This window comes from Mytilus edulis, chromosome 9, assembly GCF_963676685.1.
Source record: "Mytilus edulis chromosome 9, xbMytEdul2.2, whole genome shotgun sequence".
In the NCBI taxonomy this organism is placed as follows: Eukaryota; Metazoa; Mollusca; class Bivalvia; order Mytilida; family Mytilidae; genus Mytilus; species Mytilus edulis.
This window is the reverse complement of record NC_092352.1, coordinates 56,736,181-56,755,426: the sequence shown is the minus strand read 5'-3', so window position 1 is coordinate 56,755,426 and position 19,246 is coordinate 56,736,181. Positions and strand designations below refer to the sequence as shown.

The window sequence follows — 19,246 nt, the reverse complement described above, 5'->3', positions numbered from 1 at the left end:
CACAAACCTATTCATGTATTACAGATTTAGATAATGATAGAAGAAACCACAAAAAGAGATAAATAGATCCATTGATACATACTAAATCCTTTTACCTTCGACTATTGTATACTTCATTGATTGAAATCTGACAATAATGTGATTTGAAGATGAGAACCAAGTTCTATGGTATAAAAATTAGGCCAAAAAATACCAGCAGGTTTAAAGAATTGACCCAGATTTGTCTGAAAATCAGAACGCATACCAGGATCTTTTTCTTGTGTAATATTTTTTCAAAAAATATAGACATTAAGATAAAGTACTGTCAGAGTTAAACTGTGCCTTAATCTGTTTTAAGATGCAATCTTCAGTTTGATTATTAAGATTGACTTGGTATTTCTAAAATAAAAAAAAAAACATTAAAAAATAATCATCATTTTCCTTAATTTGATTGTACTATCAGACCGAACATATGTTCCTTATTTCTTTCTAAATTTTTTTTTTTTTTCATTTTAGATATACACGGAAGACTGAGACGTATGTCAATGAATACAACGATTGGAAATCACCATCCTATTTTTAGAAACAGTAGAAAAATCGACTACTTAAGAGCTTTCAATAATGCACAATTATCCGTTGCTTCTTTTAATTGTTGTATTTCAAGACCGCACCTATGTTTTTAATTTATTTTGGAAGACTTTGATTAATATCAGAAATAAACCAATGGCGCTTAGCAATAAATATATATATCGATTTGACATTACCATTCTATTTTTAGTAACTATTACACGAAAAAAGGACAACTCATAAGTTTCGATATGTATAGACTTCTGTTACTTTTTTTGTTGAGCAAATGAATGATAATGATTTTATTATCTCATAAGACACATTAAGTAAATTTCTAAAGTAATGAAGGTTAATGAACACCAACATTGTATTGGACCTGATAATATACAAACAGATGGGCAACAGACAGCACAATACACCCTAATCACCCTGTTCAATTTTTTAATCATTAATATGAAAACGTTTTTTTTATTTATTCTGTCATTTTTTCTTTCAAGAAAGGAAGACTTTCCTTTTTCCTTCCTCAACTCCTTTGATTTTTCGATTAAAGTATCAGGAAACAAATCACTTTTAAAAAAACATTTGTGAGAAAGATATATTTTCATATCAATATGTATATGATCAAGAAAACTAAAAATCAACTTCCTTTCCATTTATATACATTAAAAAAAATAAGACATCCATAACAAATAAATACATAAATGTGTCAAGATTAGATAGAATCTAGCAATATTTTTTGATACACAATACATGTATTATCATGCCCCACTTAAAGTACATATCTTTTAAAAATATTTAATCTATAAACCGGAAAGCATTTCCTTTTTGAGTCATTCTTATACAATTTTAATACTATCAGATGAATTATGAAGATTGAACCAAAAGTCTGTGACCATAATACATAAATTTTATACTTTAAACATGTTTAATCCAAATTCAGACATTTGATAAATTATGCAAAATCGTAACAAATAAAATACTAGTAAATTACACTATGTTGAATAACTACCATTATTTCCAATAATTTAATATCCAACCCACCTGAAATTTACAACTAATGTAAATTTAAGCATGAAGATTACACTGTTATCTAGTCCAAACAAAGAAATCAAACAATTTTTTCAATATTTTCATATTTCCCTGTTCTATATGACATATTTATCCATTTATAAAAATAAAATCAATACACAAACATTAGGACAAACACATAATTACAAATGCCCAGGCTGTTTAGAAACCCACCATAACTTATTGACGAATTCCAGAACTACTCATGTGTAACTAAGCATTATCCAACACTAAATATAAAATCCAAAAATAAGGTCATTATTGGAAATATAAGAATCAATAGTCTTTTCTGTTGTTCAATGTCAATGAACAACCTGGTTCATTTTTACCTGACCACAAATAAAAAAAACTACTAAAGCAGAAAAAAAGCTTATTCTTAATATAAAACAGTTATCTAATATCGTGTTATGCATCACCGATTTACTAAGTATCTTTCATTCAGTATATACAGTTTAAATCTTTTTATATAAATGCCATTTATATGTATTTAAAATTGTAACTAAAGTTCTAGCCTTTTAAATTTCTAATGAATTAAATAATAAATTCTAGAAAGTTTGTTCTGTCTAATATTGGTAAAAGAAACATGTCAGGAAATCCAAGCAATTTAAACAAAACAAGTGAAACTGCGAGCTACTGGTCACTGATGATACCCCCGCCGCAAGTGGATAATATTAATAGTGTAAAAATATGCAAGTGTTCGGTAAACAGGAAGTTGTCGAGTGTTGAATCTGAAAACGCATCACACGGTATAGCTGACTTATATAAATCCTGAAACCAAATTTCAGAAATCCTTGCATTGTAGTTCCTGAGAAAAATGTGACAAAAATTTTCAACTTGGCTATCATCTGTAAAATCATACAAGTGTTCGTTAAACAGGAAGTTGTCGAGGGATCAATCTGAAAACGCATCACAGGGTATAGCTGACTTAGATAAACCCTGAAACCAAATTTCAGAAATCCTTGTATTGTAGTTCCTGAGAAAAATGCGACGAAAAATATTCATGGGACGGACGGGACTGACTGACGGACTGATAGACTGACGGAAGGACAGACAGAGGTAAAACAGTATACCCCCCCTTTTTTAAAGCGGGGGTATAAAAAGCAGTCGAGAAATTCAAACATATATATATTATATAAATAAGGAGATGTGGTACGAGTGCCAATGAGACAACTAGCAAACCATACAATCTTCAACAATGAGAAAGACACAAACCTTATAGAATGCTACTATTAAAGGCCCAGACAAGAAAAATATGAAATAAAATTGAGAATGGAAATGGGGAATGTGCCAAAGAGACAACAACCCGACCATAGAGCAGACAACAGCAGAAGGTCACCAACAGGTCTTCAATGCAATGAGAAATTCTCGCACCCGGAGGTGTCCTTCAGCTGGCCCCTAAACAAATATATACTGGTTCAGTGATAATGAACACCATACTAAACTCCAAATTGTACACAAGAAACTAAAAGTTAAAATGATACAAGACTAACAAAGGCCAGAGGCTCCTGACTTGGGACAGGCGCAAAAATGCGGTGGGGTTAAACATGTTTGTGAGATCTCAACCCTCCCCCTATACCTCTAGCCAATGCAGAAAAGTAAACGCATAACAATTCATTTGAGAAAACTTAAACAGCCTAATTTTTAACAAAACTGTTGAGTTTATGAAAAACAAATATGGCATGTATATGAATCAACAACAACTACTGAACTACAGGTTCCTGACTTGGGAGCTCGAGATGTACATATAGAATGTGGATAGGTTTAAAAAAAAAAATGAGTGCCCAACCCTATTCAGTCTACAGTTTAGATAATATAAAAGACAGAAAAGAAGAAGCTACTTGACTGATTAAATGCTACTGAACAGCACAGGTTGATATTACAAAAAGAAAACACCTAGAAATGACTGAGTTGAATGATTCAGAATCAAAACGGAGAAAAAAAGCTGCAATACAGCCAAAAAATCATTGCCAAGGTCACAAACACATAACTCTGTTAATTGATAATAAGTTACACTATTTACAAGAGTTCTTATACCACCAGTTTGACTTCACTTTATTATTGAAACAATTCCTTGCATATTTCACACCAAATTGTATTTATGGATTCCTTGAAAACGCTTGGCAAATTGTGAATTAAAAGGTTCATTACTTCAGTTTCAATTTGAAACTGAAGTCATTAAAAATTAAAACCAATACTTATGAAAAACTTCTAAATATTTTAAGCACATTCCGAATATTACACAGCACTTTGTCAAGGAGCCATGCAGTTATGTACAAAAAGTCACAGAGTAAAAAGTTATGGAAAAACAATTATATGCAGACAGATATATTTGATCATACAATGTAAATAGGTCAATATGTAAACAGGTGATAAAACGCATAGCTAAAAGAAGTGGAGCAGACATTTACATTTCACACTTGACCTCTATGTTGGGTACCTTGTTATAAAAGCTGTATCAATTTACCAAAAATAGACCCAGTCATAACAGTCCCGAATTGCAGACACCCAAATAAAATACTTGAAAAAATTAAATATGCAGGTTCTTATTCATCTATATGCAAATTGGTACGTTCGTATAAAGGAATGAAGGAAGCTGTCCTCCTCTTTTTATTGTTCTCTATTACATAATCCTCCAAGTAATGTGTCTGTCTCGATAGATGCACTTTGGCAACATGATATTTTTTCAAATTAAAAAGTGACGATTTTTCTCATAGGTGTCAATTTAAGAGAGCGTTTAACCTTGGAAAGCTATAATTTTTTTTCATATAACCTTAGGAAATACAAGCTGAAGAAAACATATATTCACATGTATGAAAGCTGAATATGTTATGTTTTCGAATAAAAGTATAAAAAACTTTGTCATCTTTTGATCTGTTCAACATTAGAGAGCTTACAAGCATGACAATACAACAGTCTTAAAAGACAAAGGAAAGACCCGGAAGTAGCTTTTTTTTCTTCTAACTCTGGATCATATTTCATTCATCCAACATTTAAGTCTTTATATCTATTTTCAGAATGCAGAAAATCATGTTTTCTTCTTATAGAATATTTTCCAAAATAAGTAAAACACTGAATCCTGTCATCTTATACTGTAAATTCAGAAATTATTGCAAATTTTTACTCGGACCATTTCTATATCAAATAGTTGTTAGAATAAAGCAGTGAAATAAAAAAAATATTGTCATTCAATTCAAGAGATTCACTTTTGTAATAAGAAAAGTCTGAAAAAATAGAGAATTAGTCATTCAATTCAAGAGATTCACTTTTGTAATAAGAAAAGGCTGGAAAAATAGAGAATAGAAATTTTTATCAGGAATAATAGTGTATAGATAGTTGGCAGGAACAGCACTACCAAGAACAGAGAGTTAACAGGAACAATATAAAGTATGACAGATGCCGTATAGTGGGTAATTTTCGCGGGTTTAAAATTTTAAGATTTTTATTATATAAGGTATACACAATATTTTGGTGGTTATTATTTTGGCAGATTCAAAACTTTTATCAATACCTTTGCAGATACAATTTTAATTTGGCGGAATTTATTTTGGTGATTTTGATCTAGCAGCGAAAATATGCCAAAATTTACACCCTCTAGAAAATATCCCACTATAGGGTAGCTTGCGGGAACAACACTACAAAGAAGAGAGTAAACAGGAACAATATAAAATAAAATCATTATAGATACCAGGACTAAATTTTGTATATACGCCAGACACGCGTTTCGTCTACAAAAGACTCATCACTGACGCTCGAAGCCAAAAAAGATAAAAAGGCCAAATAAAGTACGAAGTTGATGAGCATTGAGGACCAAAATTCCTAAAAGTTTAGTCAAATACAGCTAAGGCAATCTATGTCTGAGGTAGAAAAGCCTTAGTATTTCAAAAAATTCAAAATTTTGTAAACAGTTAATTTATAAATATAACCATATCTTAAGTAAGACAGATTATCTAGAGGGAACAACACTACCAAGAAGAGAGTAAACAGGAACAATATTAAGTAAGACAGATTATCTTGAAGGAACACCAAGAACAGATAGTAAGCAAGAACACAACTTTAACAACATATAGTTATAGCAGGAACACCAGAGAACAGCTAATTATCAGGAACACTACTTAGAACAAAAATGATACTTGTATTAGTTCTAAGCATAGTTTTATTAATCAATAAACTTTGGTTTGGTTTTCAAACTTGTCCAAATAATTATGTTTTCTAGAAAAGGTGTCGGAGAAAAAATCAAATTGCCTCATAATTATTTGTCCTAGTTTTCCAACAAAAAGGCTTATCATGTACTTGTGTTCATCTGTTCATTGGTTGCTTGCTTTCCTTATAAACTAACATTTGTGTTTCTGGACATCTTAATCTTTAAACTAAACATAAACACAGAATTGCATTATCTGAGTGACAAAAATTATATTTCTTGAAAAAACCTTCCCACTGTAGACAAGAGACAAAAAGTGATAACAAAAGGACAAACCAATACATTTCAAGGTCAAAACATTATAAGGTCAAGGTTAAAACAGTGCAAGGTCAAGTTGTTATCATAGTTGATGTACAATATTGAAAATTTGGAATATACTGTGATTCCATTATTATTCATGGCGTACCAATATTGCATTATTTCATGGATAATGATCAACCAAACATTATATTATATTTATTTATTATTTATAGTGAAGCAACAATTTCTTAAAGGCTTGAATGCAAAATCCAGCACAGAATCAAATACAATTAATGTATCAATGAAAATATATTTTTCCTCAATCCAGAAAAAAATGGTATCTGTGTGGCGAAAATAAATTAATTTACATAATTAATGAGTTTTTACCTATGATTCTATTTATATCATACAATCCATAAGATATGCAAATGCCAGGTAATTACTATTACAATATCATAATCATAAGCGGTAATCAATCATAAAACCTTTCACAGTCCATTTAAAATGAAAAGGAAGGGACATCAATATTCATAATTTGAAAAGAATCCATTAGCAATTACAGATGTGTCTTAGATCAATGAAACCTGTTAATGTCATTTTTTACAAATAAATCTATACATCTGCAAGTTGCCATAGCAACTAACAAGTTCAAACTAGGAAGTCCTGGTTATTGATTGAAAGAAACTAATGATTATATTGTGTGCGTGTTTGTAATATTAGAATACAATTTAATATTCTAGCTGAAAGCAAACACATGCTTCTTTTATAATATTTTTAATTCTGTTTCATTACCTTTTTTTAACAGACAATTTCACAAATGTTTTATTTTCTGCCATGTTTTCATTACAGCATAAATTAAAAAAAATAAAATTTTAATTTGAAATTATAAACTTAATTAGCACCCTAATAAATTGGATTATCAAAAAAACAGTTTTTGTAAAAATGTCCCTGAAACTGTAGAATACAAATAAGCTTTATCAGCATAACCACATTTTACTATTTATAGATTTAATCAATTTGGAAATTCCCTAAATCTCTTGATACTTGTTTATACACGTGACACCCACCAACAAATAGAATGATCACGTGACAAATGTATACGTCTCAAGTCAACCAATAAAATAACGATTAGTGTGGAAGAAATTGCAGCTAGTGAAACTTATAACCAATAAATAACATTTATTTGAATAAATATTTTATCCGTCTTTTTTTGTTTTTTCATCGTATTTTGTAACAGTTTAGTCGTCGTTTCGAGGTGATAGTTTTGTCAGATAACTAAATTTTTAACAGACGACTTCAAAAATCGCTTACACAAATTCAGTCAATCAAACATCACCTCAATCATTAGCTATGGACAAATTTTTTTTACCATTTTTAATGTTACTCAAAAGTTTCCTGAAGTGGATACCTTGGAATGGAAGGTTGTCAATTAATTCAAACGTTTGCAATACTTAATAATACCTATATATATGACAACAGCATTTCTAATCATGTTAAACATGGTGGACATGTTACTTCTGCCAGATAGGCCTCATCAGGACCAAAAAAATAGTTAAGTTATATATACAGGTAAAGCTAATTTAACGAAAGTTTCAAATATAAGGATTTTTCAAAAAGGAGAGGGAGAAGAAATAAAGGACATTACAGCAACCCAGCAACATTTGTTCCTCATATATTACAGAATTTTTATTTTTATAAATTTAAATATAACAAGATTATTTTTGAGACTGTCCCTGACAGGTTCATTTTTCGTTTAGATTTTTTTTTATGTCTTTAAAATTAAAAAATCTTCAAGAAAATTACTGCTTGTATAGTTTGCAACATATATCCTGCTTATGTAATTGAAAAAAACAGAGATTTTAAAATCCCAAATATAAACGTGTCATTTTAAATATCAATAATTTTCTAGGTAACCTATATCATAGAAGTCGAACAGCTATGATTATCTAATCATAAGTGTCTGACCCTCAACCATAATGGTACCCATCTACATGTAACCTGATATGTGTAAATAGCTGGTACATGTTGAAAAAAATATAAACATACATGCAATAAATTTAACGTCCTTATAAAAATAACTTTTTAAAGGAACTTAGTGGTTGTTTGTTTTATATTATTGGTGTTGAACACATCTTTCAGCTACTTTGGCTTAATCATGGCAGTCAGATTTTACTAGTGGAGGGAGCAGTTGTACATTCAGAAAACCACTGATTGTCCAAACTGAAAGTCAGACCCTGCCATGAGCTGGGCTAAAATTCACAACCTGAAAGTCCACAGGCCTATGATCACTGCAGAAAAAATACTTAAATCATTTACTCTTCATGGCCCTAAGCTATGTGGTAAATGTCATCAAGACCAACAGAAATAATAGCAGTAAAACACAACTCTCTATTAGGTGTGAGTTTACACGACCGGACCATCTTTATTTGTTCTGCACATGAGACAACTATCCCTTAAGATTCACATACAGAGGTGGATTTAGGGGGGCCCCCCTTTTTGGGAAAAAATTTGGTTGCTTATATAGAGAATCATTGAAGCGTGACTGGAGCAGGCCCTTCTTAGGTCAGTCAGTGGGCCCCCACTTATGTAAATTTCTGGATCCGCCACTGACATATATTAATGGAGTGTGTCCAATGATGATGCCCCTGCTTGCATATGTATAAAGATATGACCTTGATCTGTGTTTTATGGTAGTAAGCATTGTGTATAAGTTTCATAACATTTTCTTGAGGCAAACTTAAGTAAGAGAAGAGAAACCATTTTTGAAGCATACAGATAGATTTACGGACAGACAGAAGAATGGACAGACAATATATACAATGCTTTTTTGCAGCGGTGGCATTAAAACAATATTAAATAATTCAAATTTTCATGAAATTTAGCTGTTAATATATATTTTATTAAAAGTAAAATTATAACTGAAGTTAATTCAAGTTAATACGTTATAACTGTAAACAAACAAATTAATCTATGCCTGCTATCAATTAACAAAATTTAAAGTACGACCAATATTCTATTTCTGAATTCTTTGCTGAGGTTCTTATAAGCATCGTATTTAATTAACTTTTCCAATTTTCAGTACGATAATTAAAGTTTATATGTTTAGCAAGAAAGCTAATAATAGATTTAAAATCAGTCTGGAAATTCCCTACTAGTAATTGTTTACTCACGTGACATTTATTTACATACATACAGAGTTCGATTTGATCATGTGATCATCGTACAAAATCAATGGAATGTTTTTTTTCATTTTCAGTTTTCGACAATCACAATTTAATATTACGCTATTCTTTCTGCGTATAAAAGTAAGATGATGATGTATTTCTTTATGCGTATAAATGTAAGTCGTCTTTCTACGTAATAAATGCATTTAAAAATATATTCTGATTGTACGTAGCCTTCAAGAATTATAGGTCGTAATACAGTCAATATGTGAATCGTACATTAACAATGTAACAAAAATATGTCAGTAAATTTTCAAATGTTTTTCTTTTAATACATAGTTACATAATGTTTTCAATAACAAACAGATTTTATGACATGTTTTGTGCTAAATGTGACATTATGTCCTAAATTTTCTTGTTTATTATACATGCAGTTTGGTCAGTGTGCATATGGCCCTAAACAAACAACGGTATTAGTATTGCATTGATAATTTGAAAAGACTTTTGTATTCAAAATTTCAAAAACGCCAATCGGGATGCATTTATATTAATCTTAAATATCTTCCCTAAATAACTGCACTAATATTGAGGAATAGTGTCACAGCAGTAAATTATATTGCAAGTTAATTGTAAGTAATGTGCATTTAACTCTTTTATATGTACATGTACCCAGTAGAACCAAATATTTCCCGAAATCATTAACAACCTGGTTTATATCTCGTCTATGTGAATGCAAATATCATGTTTTGAACCCCTGTTCACTTTTCAGGGGGTTCAAAAGACCATGTAACACCGGTTTTAGTGCTTACCAAACTTATTTCATGCATCTGAATCGCTTTTCTGGAGTTAACTTTGTTAGGAATGCTTAAATCAGAATATTTGAATGCCAAACATGTGTAAGAACCATATGGTAGATAAATGACAAAATAAACTGATCATAGTTTTAAAAACAAGAACAAAAAATTGATAAACTTATTTTACAAAAGATTCCAGCAATAAAATCTAATAATTGACCTTTTCGTGTTGAAGAAAATTGTTTTTCGTTAAGAAAAACTATTGGATCTGCAAAATATTCTATAAACAAAGAGTGCAAAATTTAAAACAAAAATGCTTCAAAATGTACATACATTACCACATTCACTTTTTAGCGTGCAATGCAAGCTACTGTCTTTTTTGTTCCAAATAGAATAAAATATTATTGTTACAAGAATCCCTTTAAACAATGTCTTATATAGTAAAAAATTTCATTCATAAAAATATTAATGAATCAGAGAGAACCCTCAAAAAGCATCTTTAATACAAATGAGCCTTCAAGAAAACACATTATTAACAATAAAGTTGGTCTATTTTCAGATACAAAATGTCATCTTTTTCTTTAGAAATATATCACAACATCAAAAATACATTTTACTATAATGTTATATATTATCGCTTACAATTTTAGTACTATTTTTATCTCTTTCGTAAATTATTATGTTAGAAAAGACAGATCTTTAGCCTTAATTTTTCCATTCAGAAAATCTTGTATACTTCTTCTATTCTAAAAGATTATCTAAGTTAATTATAATGTAATTACTTATCAAAGAAATGCATAACGAATCAATACATTCAAATAATGTAAACAAAAACATTGAAACTACCATTCCATTGACCTTACTGATATGCTCAACCCTGTCCTATATATTTAGAATTGGAATGAAAGGCCACTACTATGTATATATGTATATGTACATGTATGTATATCTTCACTATCAAACAATAGTTTTCGAATGAACTATTTCAGTACCGTAGTGAGTACGTAATCACGAATAATCTGAAGTTTGTGATCTTCTATATTTATAAATATCCTATGCAGTGGCAAAATATATATCATAATAATAATGTAATTATATTATTAAATAACAATCGCTAAATTTTCTTATCTTTATCATAAAATATTGCAAATCAATGTGTATTCTCAACATCTTTCAGTTACAAAATGTCATCTTTTCTTAAGATATAGCACAACATCAAAAATTCATTTAATGTTATATATTATCACTTACAATTTAGAACTATTCTAATATCTCTTTCATAAATTATCATGGTAGAAAGAAATTGTCTCCAACAGATATATATTAAGCCTTAATTTTTCCATTAAAGAAATCTTGTATACATTTTTTTCAATAAAATTTCTCAGTCCATTATAATGAATTTGAACTTACTTATCGAAGAAATGCATATCAAATCAATACGGTAAATTAACGTAAATAAAAACATTGAAACTACCATTCCATTGACCTTACTGATACGCTCAACCCTGTCCTACATATTTAGAATTGGAATGAAAAGCCACTACTATGTATATAGTACATGTATGTATATCTTCGCTAAGTTTTGAAAAGAACTTGTTCAGTACGTAATCATGAATAATCTAAAGTTTGTGATATTCTATATTTATAAATATGTAATCACTCTGATAACCCATGCAGTAGCATATATATATATGATATAATAATAATAATGGAATTATATCAATCACAATTTTTTTTAACCTTTATCGTAAAATATTGCAAATCAATGTATATTCTCAACACCTTTCAGTTACAAAAATGTCATCTTTTTTCTTTAGATATTAAAATATCGCAACATTAAAAAATCTAATGTAATATATAGTACTATTTATATCTCTTACGTAAATTTTCATTGTATAAAAAATGGTTGTCTTTGAAATATATTAAGCCTTCCTTTTCACATTGAAAAATTTAGTACATATTCTTAATCGATAAGAAATTTCTTCGTCAATTACAAGGTATAAAGAAACTACTTAGTGAATAAATACATATTATATCAAATCAATATTGTCAAATAATGTAAACAAAAACATTAAAATTACAATTCTATTAGCCTTACTGATATATGTTTAACGCTGTCCTATATTTAGAATTGGAATGAAAGGCCAATACTGTGTATATATGTGTATCTTCGCTTTCAAACAATAGGTTTTTAAAGAAAGATGTTAGTAGTGCTTTATCATGAATGATTTAATTTTTTATTTTTTTTTCGTTATTTATATCAAATCATTCTGATTAATGAATAAAGTAGCATATATATATATATAGATAATAACGGAATTAAACAATCGCAAAAAAATTCTAATCGTTGTCGTAAAATATTACAAATCAATGTAAACTCTCGACATTTTACACGTTTACATTTTTTAAAGAAATTAAAGCGGTAAAAAACAAAAATCAAATCTATCTAATAATAATTTGCTACATATTCATCGGTTTTGTATACACCTCTGACACCTGACGTAGCTATATATAGATTGGGAAAGCACATCACAACATAGTACCGTAAATCTTCTACAAGATTGATAATTGTGGTGGAGTGTATACACAGGTATTAATTATCTTATAATCACCTTCCGTCACAGTGCAGATCAGGTCAAACGCAGCATTAAGTTCATAGCACTCCTTCTTTTATGATTTTTTAAATGATTTGATTTATGTATTTAACCTGGAGAAAATTTTTACAGTTTAAAACACCGATCTTATATACTTGTTACATGCATGTATTAATCTTTGGATTTTACAATTTACAAGGTCACCGAATGAATTGTCTTAAATAAATGAATGACCATACATACATTTTAGGTGTACATACTCCTACTTTGATCACATGTTTAGAGTACCAATTACATGAACATTTTACACAAGTGAAGTATAATTGGAAATACATAAATATATTGCTTTCATTCAAGTTTTATTCAATTCATAGTACACGAAAAGTAAATGCACATAAAGTTTTTCCCTGGATACAGAGTCATGATCATTTATATGAACACCAACGTAAATTAATAAATTAAAACATATGAAAATCATTCATATTATATAGTTATTTTACTTATATTACAAGGTATTATAAAACTTTCAATTGATGGAATTTTTGAGAAATAAAATTGACTTAAAATCTCAATGCAAAAAAGCTTTAATTATACATGTATATTTGCACAAGATCATGTTCGTCTCGGAGTGTGAATGACATCTTTACAATAAATCTATTGGATGTGTAATGATTGATATTTAAGTATTAGATACATTTTTTTTTTATTAGTTGTTATTGGTTTTAAACTACATGCAGCTAGCTGTCAGTAGCTTCAATTACCCTCAGATCTATACTTTGTTGTCTGTGTTGAAGACCTTAGTTTGATTTATAGATAATGGTTAATCTTTTACAATGCTACTAAGATGGAGAGTTGTCTCATTGGCACTCATTCCACATCTTCTTATATCTATTCGTGTATTTTTTGTTGTTAAATACGTCCAGTCATTGTTTTAGTTTTTCTGCTTTTTATCCAACAGAGGAGGTAAGCCCTTTTCAACTTATTTTTATAGTTTTTTCTTATTTTGTCCTAGGTTAGGGGAGTGTTAAGCCCTTTTCAACTGATTTTTATAGTTTGTTCTTATTTTGTCCTAGGTTAGGGGAGTGTTAAGCCCTTTTCAACTGATTTTTATAGTTTGTTCTTATTTTGTCCTAGGTTAGGGGAGTGTTAAACCCTTTTCAACTGATTTTTATAGTTTGTTCTTATGTTGTCCTAGGTTAGGGGAGTGTTAAACCCTTTTCAACTGATTTTTATAGTTTGTTCTTATGTTGTCCTAGGTTAGGGGAGTGTTAAACCCTTTTCAACTGATTTTTATAGTTTGTTCTTATGTTGTCCTAGGTTAGGGGAGTGTTAAACCCTTTTCAACTGATTTTTATAGTTTGTTCTTATGTTGTCCTAGGTTAGGGGAGTGTTAAACCCTTTTCAACTGATTTTTATAGTTTGTTCTTATGTTGTCCCAGGTATGGGGATGTTTTGAGTGCTCACAAACATGTTTAACCCAGCCACATTCTTTAAGTTCCAGTCCCATGTCAGAGGAGCCTGTAGTTCAGTGGTTGTCATTTATATCTGTCATAAATATATTTTGTTAAGTTGTTTTGTTATAAATTAGACCCAGAGCTTTCTCAATTAAATTGTTTTATATGTTTCATGTTGTGGCCTTTTATAGCCAACTGTACATGTACAGTAAGGGTTTTTCTCATTGTTGAAGGCTGTACACTTAGTCATTTCAGGTAAAACCCACTGTCGGTGTTGAATAATCCCATTGAATACTGATAACTTTAGTGATTCACTCGGAAATATCTTTCTGTACATTTATATTCAATACATAATACATGTTAGCTAACAGTTTTCAATTTTGGTTTGGAAATACCAGGGGGAATTAAATCACAGTATTTTTCTTCCACAATTGTCACCAATAGACTTAATTAACTTTGGACAACTAAACATCAGCAAACAATCATGGCAATCTGTCTTTTGTGATTTTTTCATTTCAAAATGATTCCATCTGAAATATTTGCAAATATTTCAAATCAGGATCTACTTTTTTTCCCTATAATTCCAGAACTTATTTTCCATTTCTTCAAATTTTTGCAAAAATTGTCAATTTTCGGGACAATATTTTTCACTTGAAAATCTTTTAAAATTTCCAATTTTAATTCCAATTTTAAGGTAACATACAGGACTGGTTATCTTTTCAGCAGAGATCAAAAACATAGATTTTGTATATCATTCACATAAATAAACATTGAATGAAACATTAAGAAACATAGAAAACGGCTCCACAAACAATTGCCAAAAAAGGTAAATAAATGGTAAAAACTTGAATTATGGAAAGAGGAATAGACAATATTCTTTCCTCAGAATGCGTGAATGCCTTAGCTGTAGAAAATCTCCAGATGTGGGATTTTCTTGCTGTATTGAAGACCCAATAAGTTTGGTGGCCTTCTGCTTAGTATAATTTTCTGCTCTTTGGTCAGGTTGTTGTCTTTTTGACACATTTGCTATTTCCATTTTCAATTTTATTATAAGGATTGCCGCTTTAGCAGGACAAGAACCACCTGATTGAAAATCGTTGAAATCTAATAATAGAATTACCTTTTCCTTAGTCAAATTACTGGTACTTCCGCTGACACCTTTTGTGAGGTCTAATCCACTATCCATTTCCTTAAAGTCACCTTTCACAAGCCATGGATCTGATAATGAGCGATTTAATGGAGTCAAATGAAGAGAGTCATTGCTACCGAATTCTTTACTGCGGCTTCTGAACTCGGCCAACTGACGCAGTTTTGATTTGACAGAGTCTGATTTTTGTGATGATGCAAGATTTGATGGATTGGTTTGTTCTGACTGACTTTCTTTCCCTGACCATTCTGGTCCAAAATTGAAACTATTCATCACACATGACCTTCTTACACTAAAAACATAAAAAGAAGCAATTAAAATCATCAACAGTCATTTAAACATTATGTGAAAATCTTCACTAAAGGTAAACACAGAGGGTTTCATTTGAAACTAACTGTCAAATGAACTATTAGATTTTCAAATGTAGATATAAATCTACATTTGAAAATGCCTGTACCAAGTCAGGAATATGACAATTCTTGTCCATTCGTTTTTGATGTGTTTTGTTATTTGATTTTGCCATGTGATTAGGGACTTTCCAATTTGATTTTCCTCTAAGTTCAGTATTTTTGTGATTTTACTTTTTAAACATGATCATGACGATTTTCATTACCAAATACATGTATTGAAACATGATTACTATGATTACTGTGGATTCATTTATTTTCATGGGCATAATCGTGGGCATTTTCATGGATATTAATTTTTGGATTTTCCAATTTCTGTGTACAAAGCCTATAGAAAATTTGAGATTGTTGAACATTTGAAATCATGGTTCATCTAATACACAAAACACCCATGAAAATTGGTATCCAACGAATAATAAGGAATCCACAGTATTAAATATGTTTTAGATCTATATGTATAAAATATAAGAGGGTTAACAGGATGTTGGATAGAACAACAGACCATGCAAACCCAAATCACTGAAATCCTCCCATCTTCTGAGAAATAGACATTTAACCCCGTCATTTTTTGTATGTGCCTGTAAGTTGCCTGTTATTCAGTGGTTTTAGTTTGTTACTGTATATTATATTTTTTTCATTATTTTTGTACATAAATCAGGCTATTAGTTTTCTAATCAGAATTGTGTAATATTTACAATTTTGAAGACTTTTACAGCTGACTATCCAGTATGGGTATCGTTCATTGTTGAAGGCCATAATGTGACCTTTAGTCATGATAGTTGTCAACTTCTATGTCATAGGTCTCCTTTTGAGAGTTGTTTCATGGGCATGTCATTTTAATACCATCCATTAAAAGGAACATCGTAATTAAAATCTACTCTAAAGGATCCTTAAGCATCATAACAGTTATGAACTATGATAACTGCATTTTTTTATCAAATGTCTACTTTGTTATATTCACAAAGCCTCAATTTCATTCACAATTTCTTTTAAAGATCTTAAAAATATTATGTATTCAATCCTAATTTTTTTTCACAAACCATTATCTAATATACCCCTCCCCCTTTTTTACTACAAACAATAAATAACACAAATCTGTGTCCAAAGGTATGGAAACCCTTTCAGTGTGTACTGCCAATGCATTGATTGTTTATTTTTATATATCTGTCTAATTGACACAGTGTGTATAATCAGAGAATACACAGATCAAGGTAGTGTTCGTGTTTATGATGATATTTACGGTATTCGATTTACTATGAAAGTAATCCATTGTGAATAATGTGTAAATCTATTTTTAGTTGTAGTGTTCTTGCAGATTTCACGCCTATTGAAAACTCATTTTACTTATTGGAACTATATAGGTCACCTGTGCGACACTAATTAACGGTGATTAGTCCGCAACGTGGGGTCATAAACGATAGTGTGTGATAACAAGATCAAAGGATTTCCCCGAGACAAGACTGAATCACCATATTGCGGACGTAAATAACAGCAAAACCAGGACTATTTAGTCTGGAAATCAACATTTTTAGAATATATGATATATCTTGAATAGTATGCATTATGTCTAATTGGGCTAAATTCTCACCTTTTCTGCAAATCAATCCCCAAACATCGTTCTTTCGTCAGATGCGAACTCTCACCCAACAATATGCAAATTACACAGACAGTCACGTGATTATCAATCCATTTCGCACTTGACTGACTGGTAAACGTGATCAAGCACATACATTTCATTTTATGGATATAAATAGGAATGTCTGTACATTTTTTCTATTTTCAATTAATAATAAAATAGACAAATATGACCTTATATAACTCGCTTGAGAAGAAAATATGAATAAGAAGCCACCTCAGTAAGGTTTAATATGACAATTAAATGTTAAGTAAGCCTAGTGTTCTGATATTTTTACTTAAATTTAAGTTTGTAAGGAAACTTAAGGGTTGATACAAATGGCTAAGTTGTTTTATTAAGTTAAGAAATTACTTTTCTATTAAGGTATAAGGAAATTATACTAGGATAATAAAATTTTTTTGTCCCAAATAGGTGATAAAGTAACTATTATGTAAGCAACTTTAATTGTTGTGTGTTTTTTTCTAGTGAAGTAGGAGATATAAGGCTACTGGTGCAGTGTAAGGAAACTTGAGTGAATGACCAACAAAGATGGCATATTGGTTTAATTCAGAATGAACAATAAAAAGCTGAGTTATATGCTGAGTAACAAATTGCCACAGTAACATTGATAATTTGGTGGTAAATGAAGTAATTTTAGATTTTAGTATATATATGCCACAGTGCATGAACTTTTAAAGTAATAGACATTGATTAGTGTATAATTGATATAACGTATGTGATTTATATGGAGTTCAAATGTATATAGTATGGTGATGGAACAGTTTCCTGCACGTTTACAAAAGTGATTTGACATTAAGTTATTTTAAAGTTTATGTTTGAATTGAGCTCCTAGCTGGGATCGCAGCCTTAGCTCAATTTGGATAAGACCAACTGCCGTTGCGTTGTAAATTGGTGGTGGGTACGCCAGGCTGTGTTGACATCCATTACACCAGTATCTGGAACAATATATTTAGGCGAAATAATACTGGTATTATATGCACCGATCATATACACTGTATAATATTCCTGCACATGCACACAGTTGCTTACAGTAAATCAGTTGCTATTCCGTGCTACACTACAAAAGTAGTGGTACTCCAGATAGTGGAGGAAAGAATAAAGAAGAAGAAGGTAGAAGGGGGGCATATATGGGCGTTTTTCAATAAAAACGTATTTTCTTGTCCTATCCACTTTAAAAAAAATGTGTTTGATCTTTGCAAGTAATTTTTTGTGCAGTCAGTGCATTGAATTAGATTTTACATTTTTAAGCAAAGAAACAGTATATTTTTAGGGGGATTGATAAGATATTGACTCCTGAATGGTCCAAAACAACCAAAATGGCATGTCCCTAGACCGCCTGTTCAACATTTATACTCTAAAATATCGTAAAAAAATGAAGAAATAAATGTTTTTTTTACTTTACATAAGTTCTTTAATAATTCAAAAGTATGTTCAGAGCCAACATATTCTAATAAACACATTTCAATATAGGTTTTTTAATTTCAGAAGGTGTGTCCCTCACAAAATGTCCACTACGAAACGAAGTCATTAAAATTTGCCAATAAACAGTTTTATAAAATCAATGTAATTTTTGTTTGCAAGAGATATATACATTAGGGTCTTACAAAAGAAGTGATGCTTTTATAACGGCAATTAAATTGTTGGTAAGAAAAATTGAGCACATCAAATGAACCAGAGTGATACCGTATTTTTGATAATGTCCCCTACGAAACGGGTCAAATTTCCTTCAGTATCTGGTTTTAAAATTATGAAAAAAATATCAGTGTACAGCTTGATAAATGCTTTGATGAATACAATCAGTCTTGTTATCATTGCAATATAGGGATTGTGGGGAAAAAATAAAACATGCGAATACGTCCCTTACGAAACGGTCCCCTACGAAACAAGTATGGGAGAAAAACGTTTCGTAGTGGACACTACCACTGCCATGGAGTCTTTTTTTAATCTTTTTTCAATTATATTCGTGCAAAACAAATAACAAGGATTAGTTTCATGTAA

General features: G+C 30.2%; 1 protein-coding gene across 2 annotated transcripts in view; it reads right to left on the bottom strand.

The window, feature by feature from the left end:
- LOC139488615 (uncharacterized) overlaps nt 1-17,305 on the bottom strand; it is a 37,338-nt gene extending 20,033 nt beyond the window's left edge. Inside the window, exons 1-2 of one of the 2 annotated variants that reach the window (XM_071274341.1) lie at nt 17,201-17,305; nt 15,179-15,497 (exon numbers count right to left, since the gene is read on the bottom strand). In XM_071274341.1, the coding sequence (XP_071130442.1) occupies nt 15,179-15,478 (300 nt within the window). In that variant the 5' untranslated portion in view covers nt 15,479-15,497; nt 17,201-17,305. Of the gene's footprint in view, nt 1-1,788; nt 1,913-15,178; nt 15,498-17,200 lie in introns of those variants that run through there. The other variant, XM_071274342.1, reaches the window with a different exon arrangement.
- Nucleotides 17,306-19,246: the final 1,941 nt, after the last annotated feature.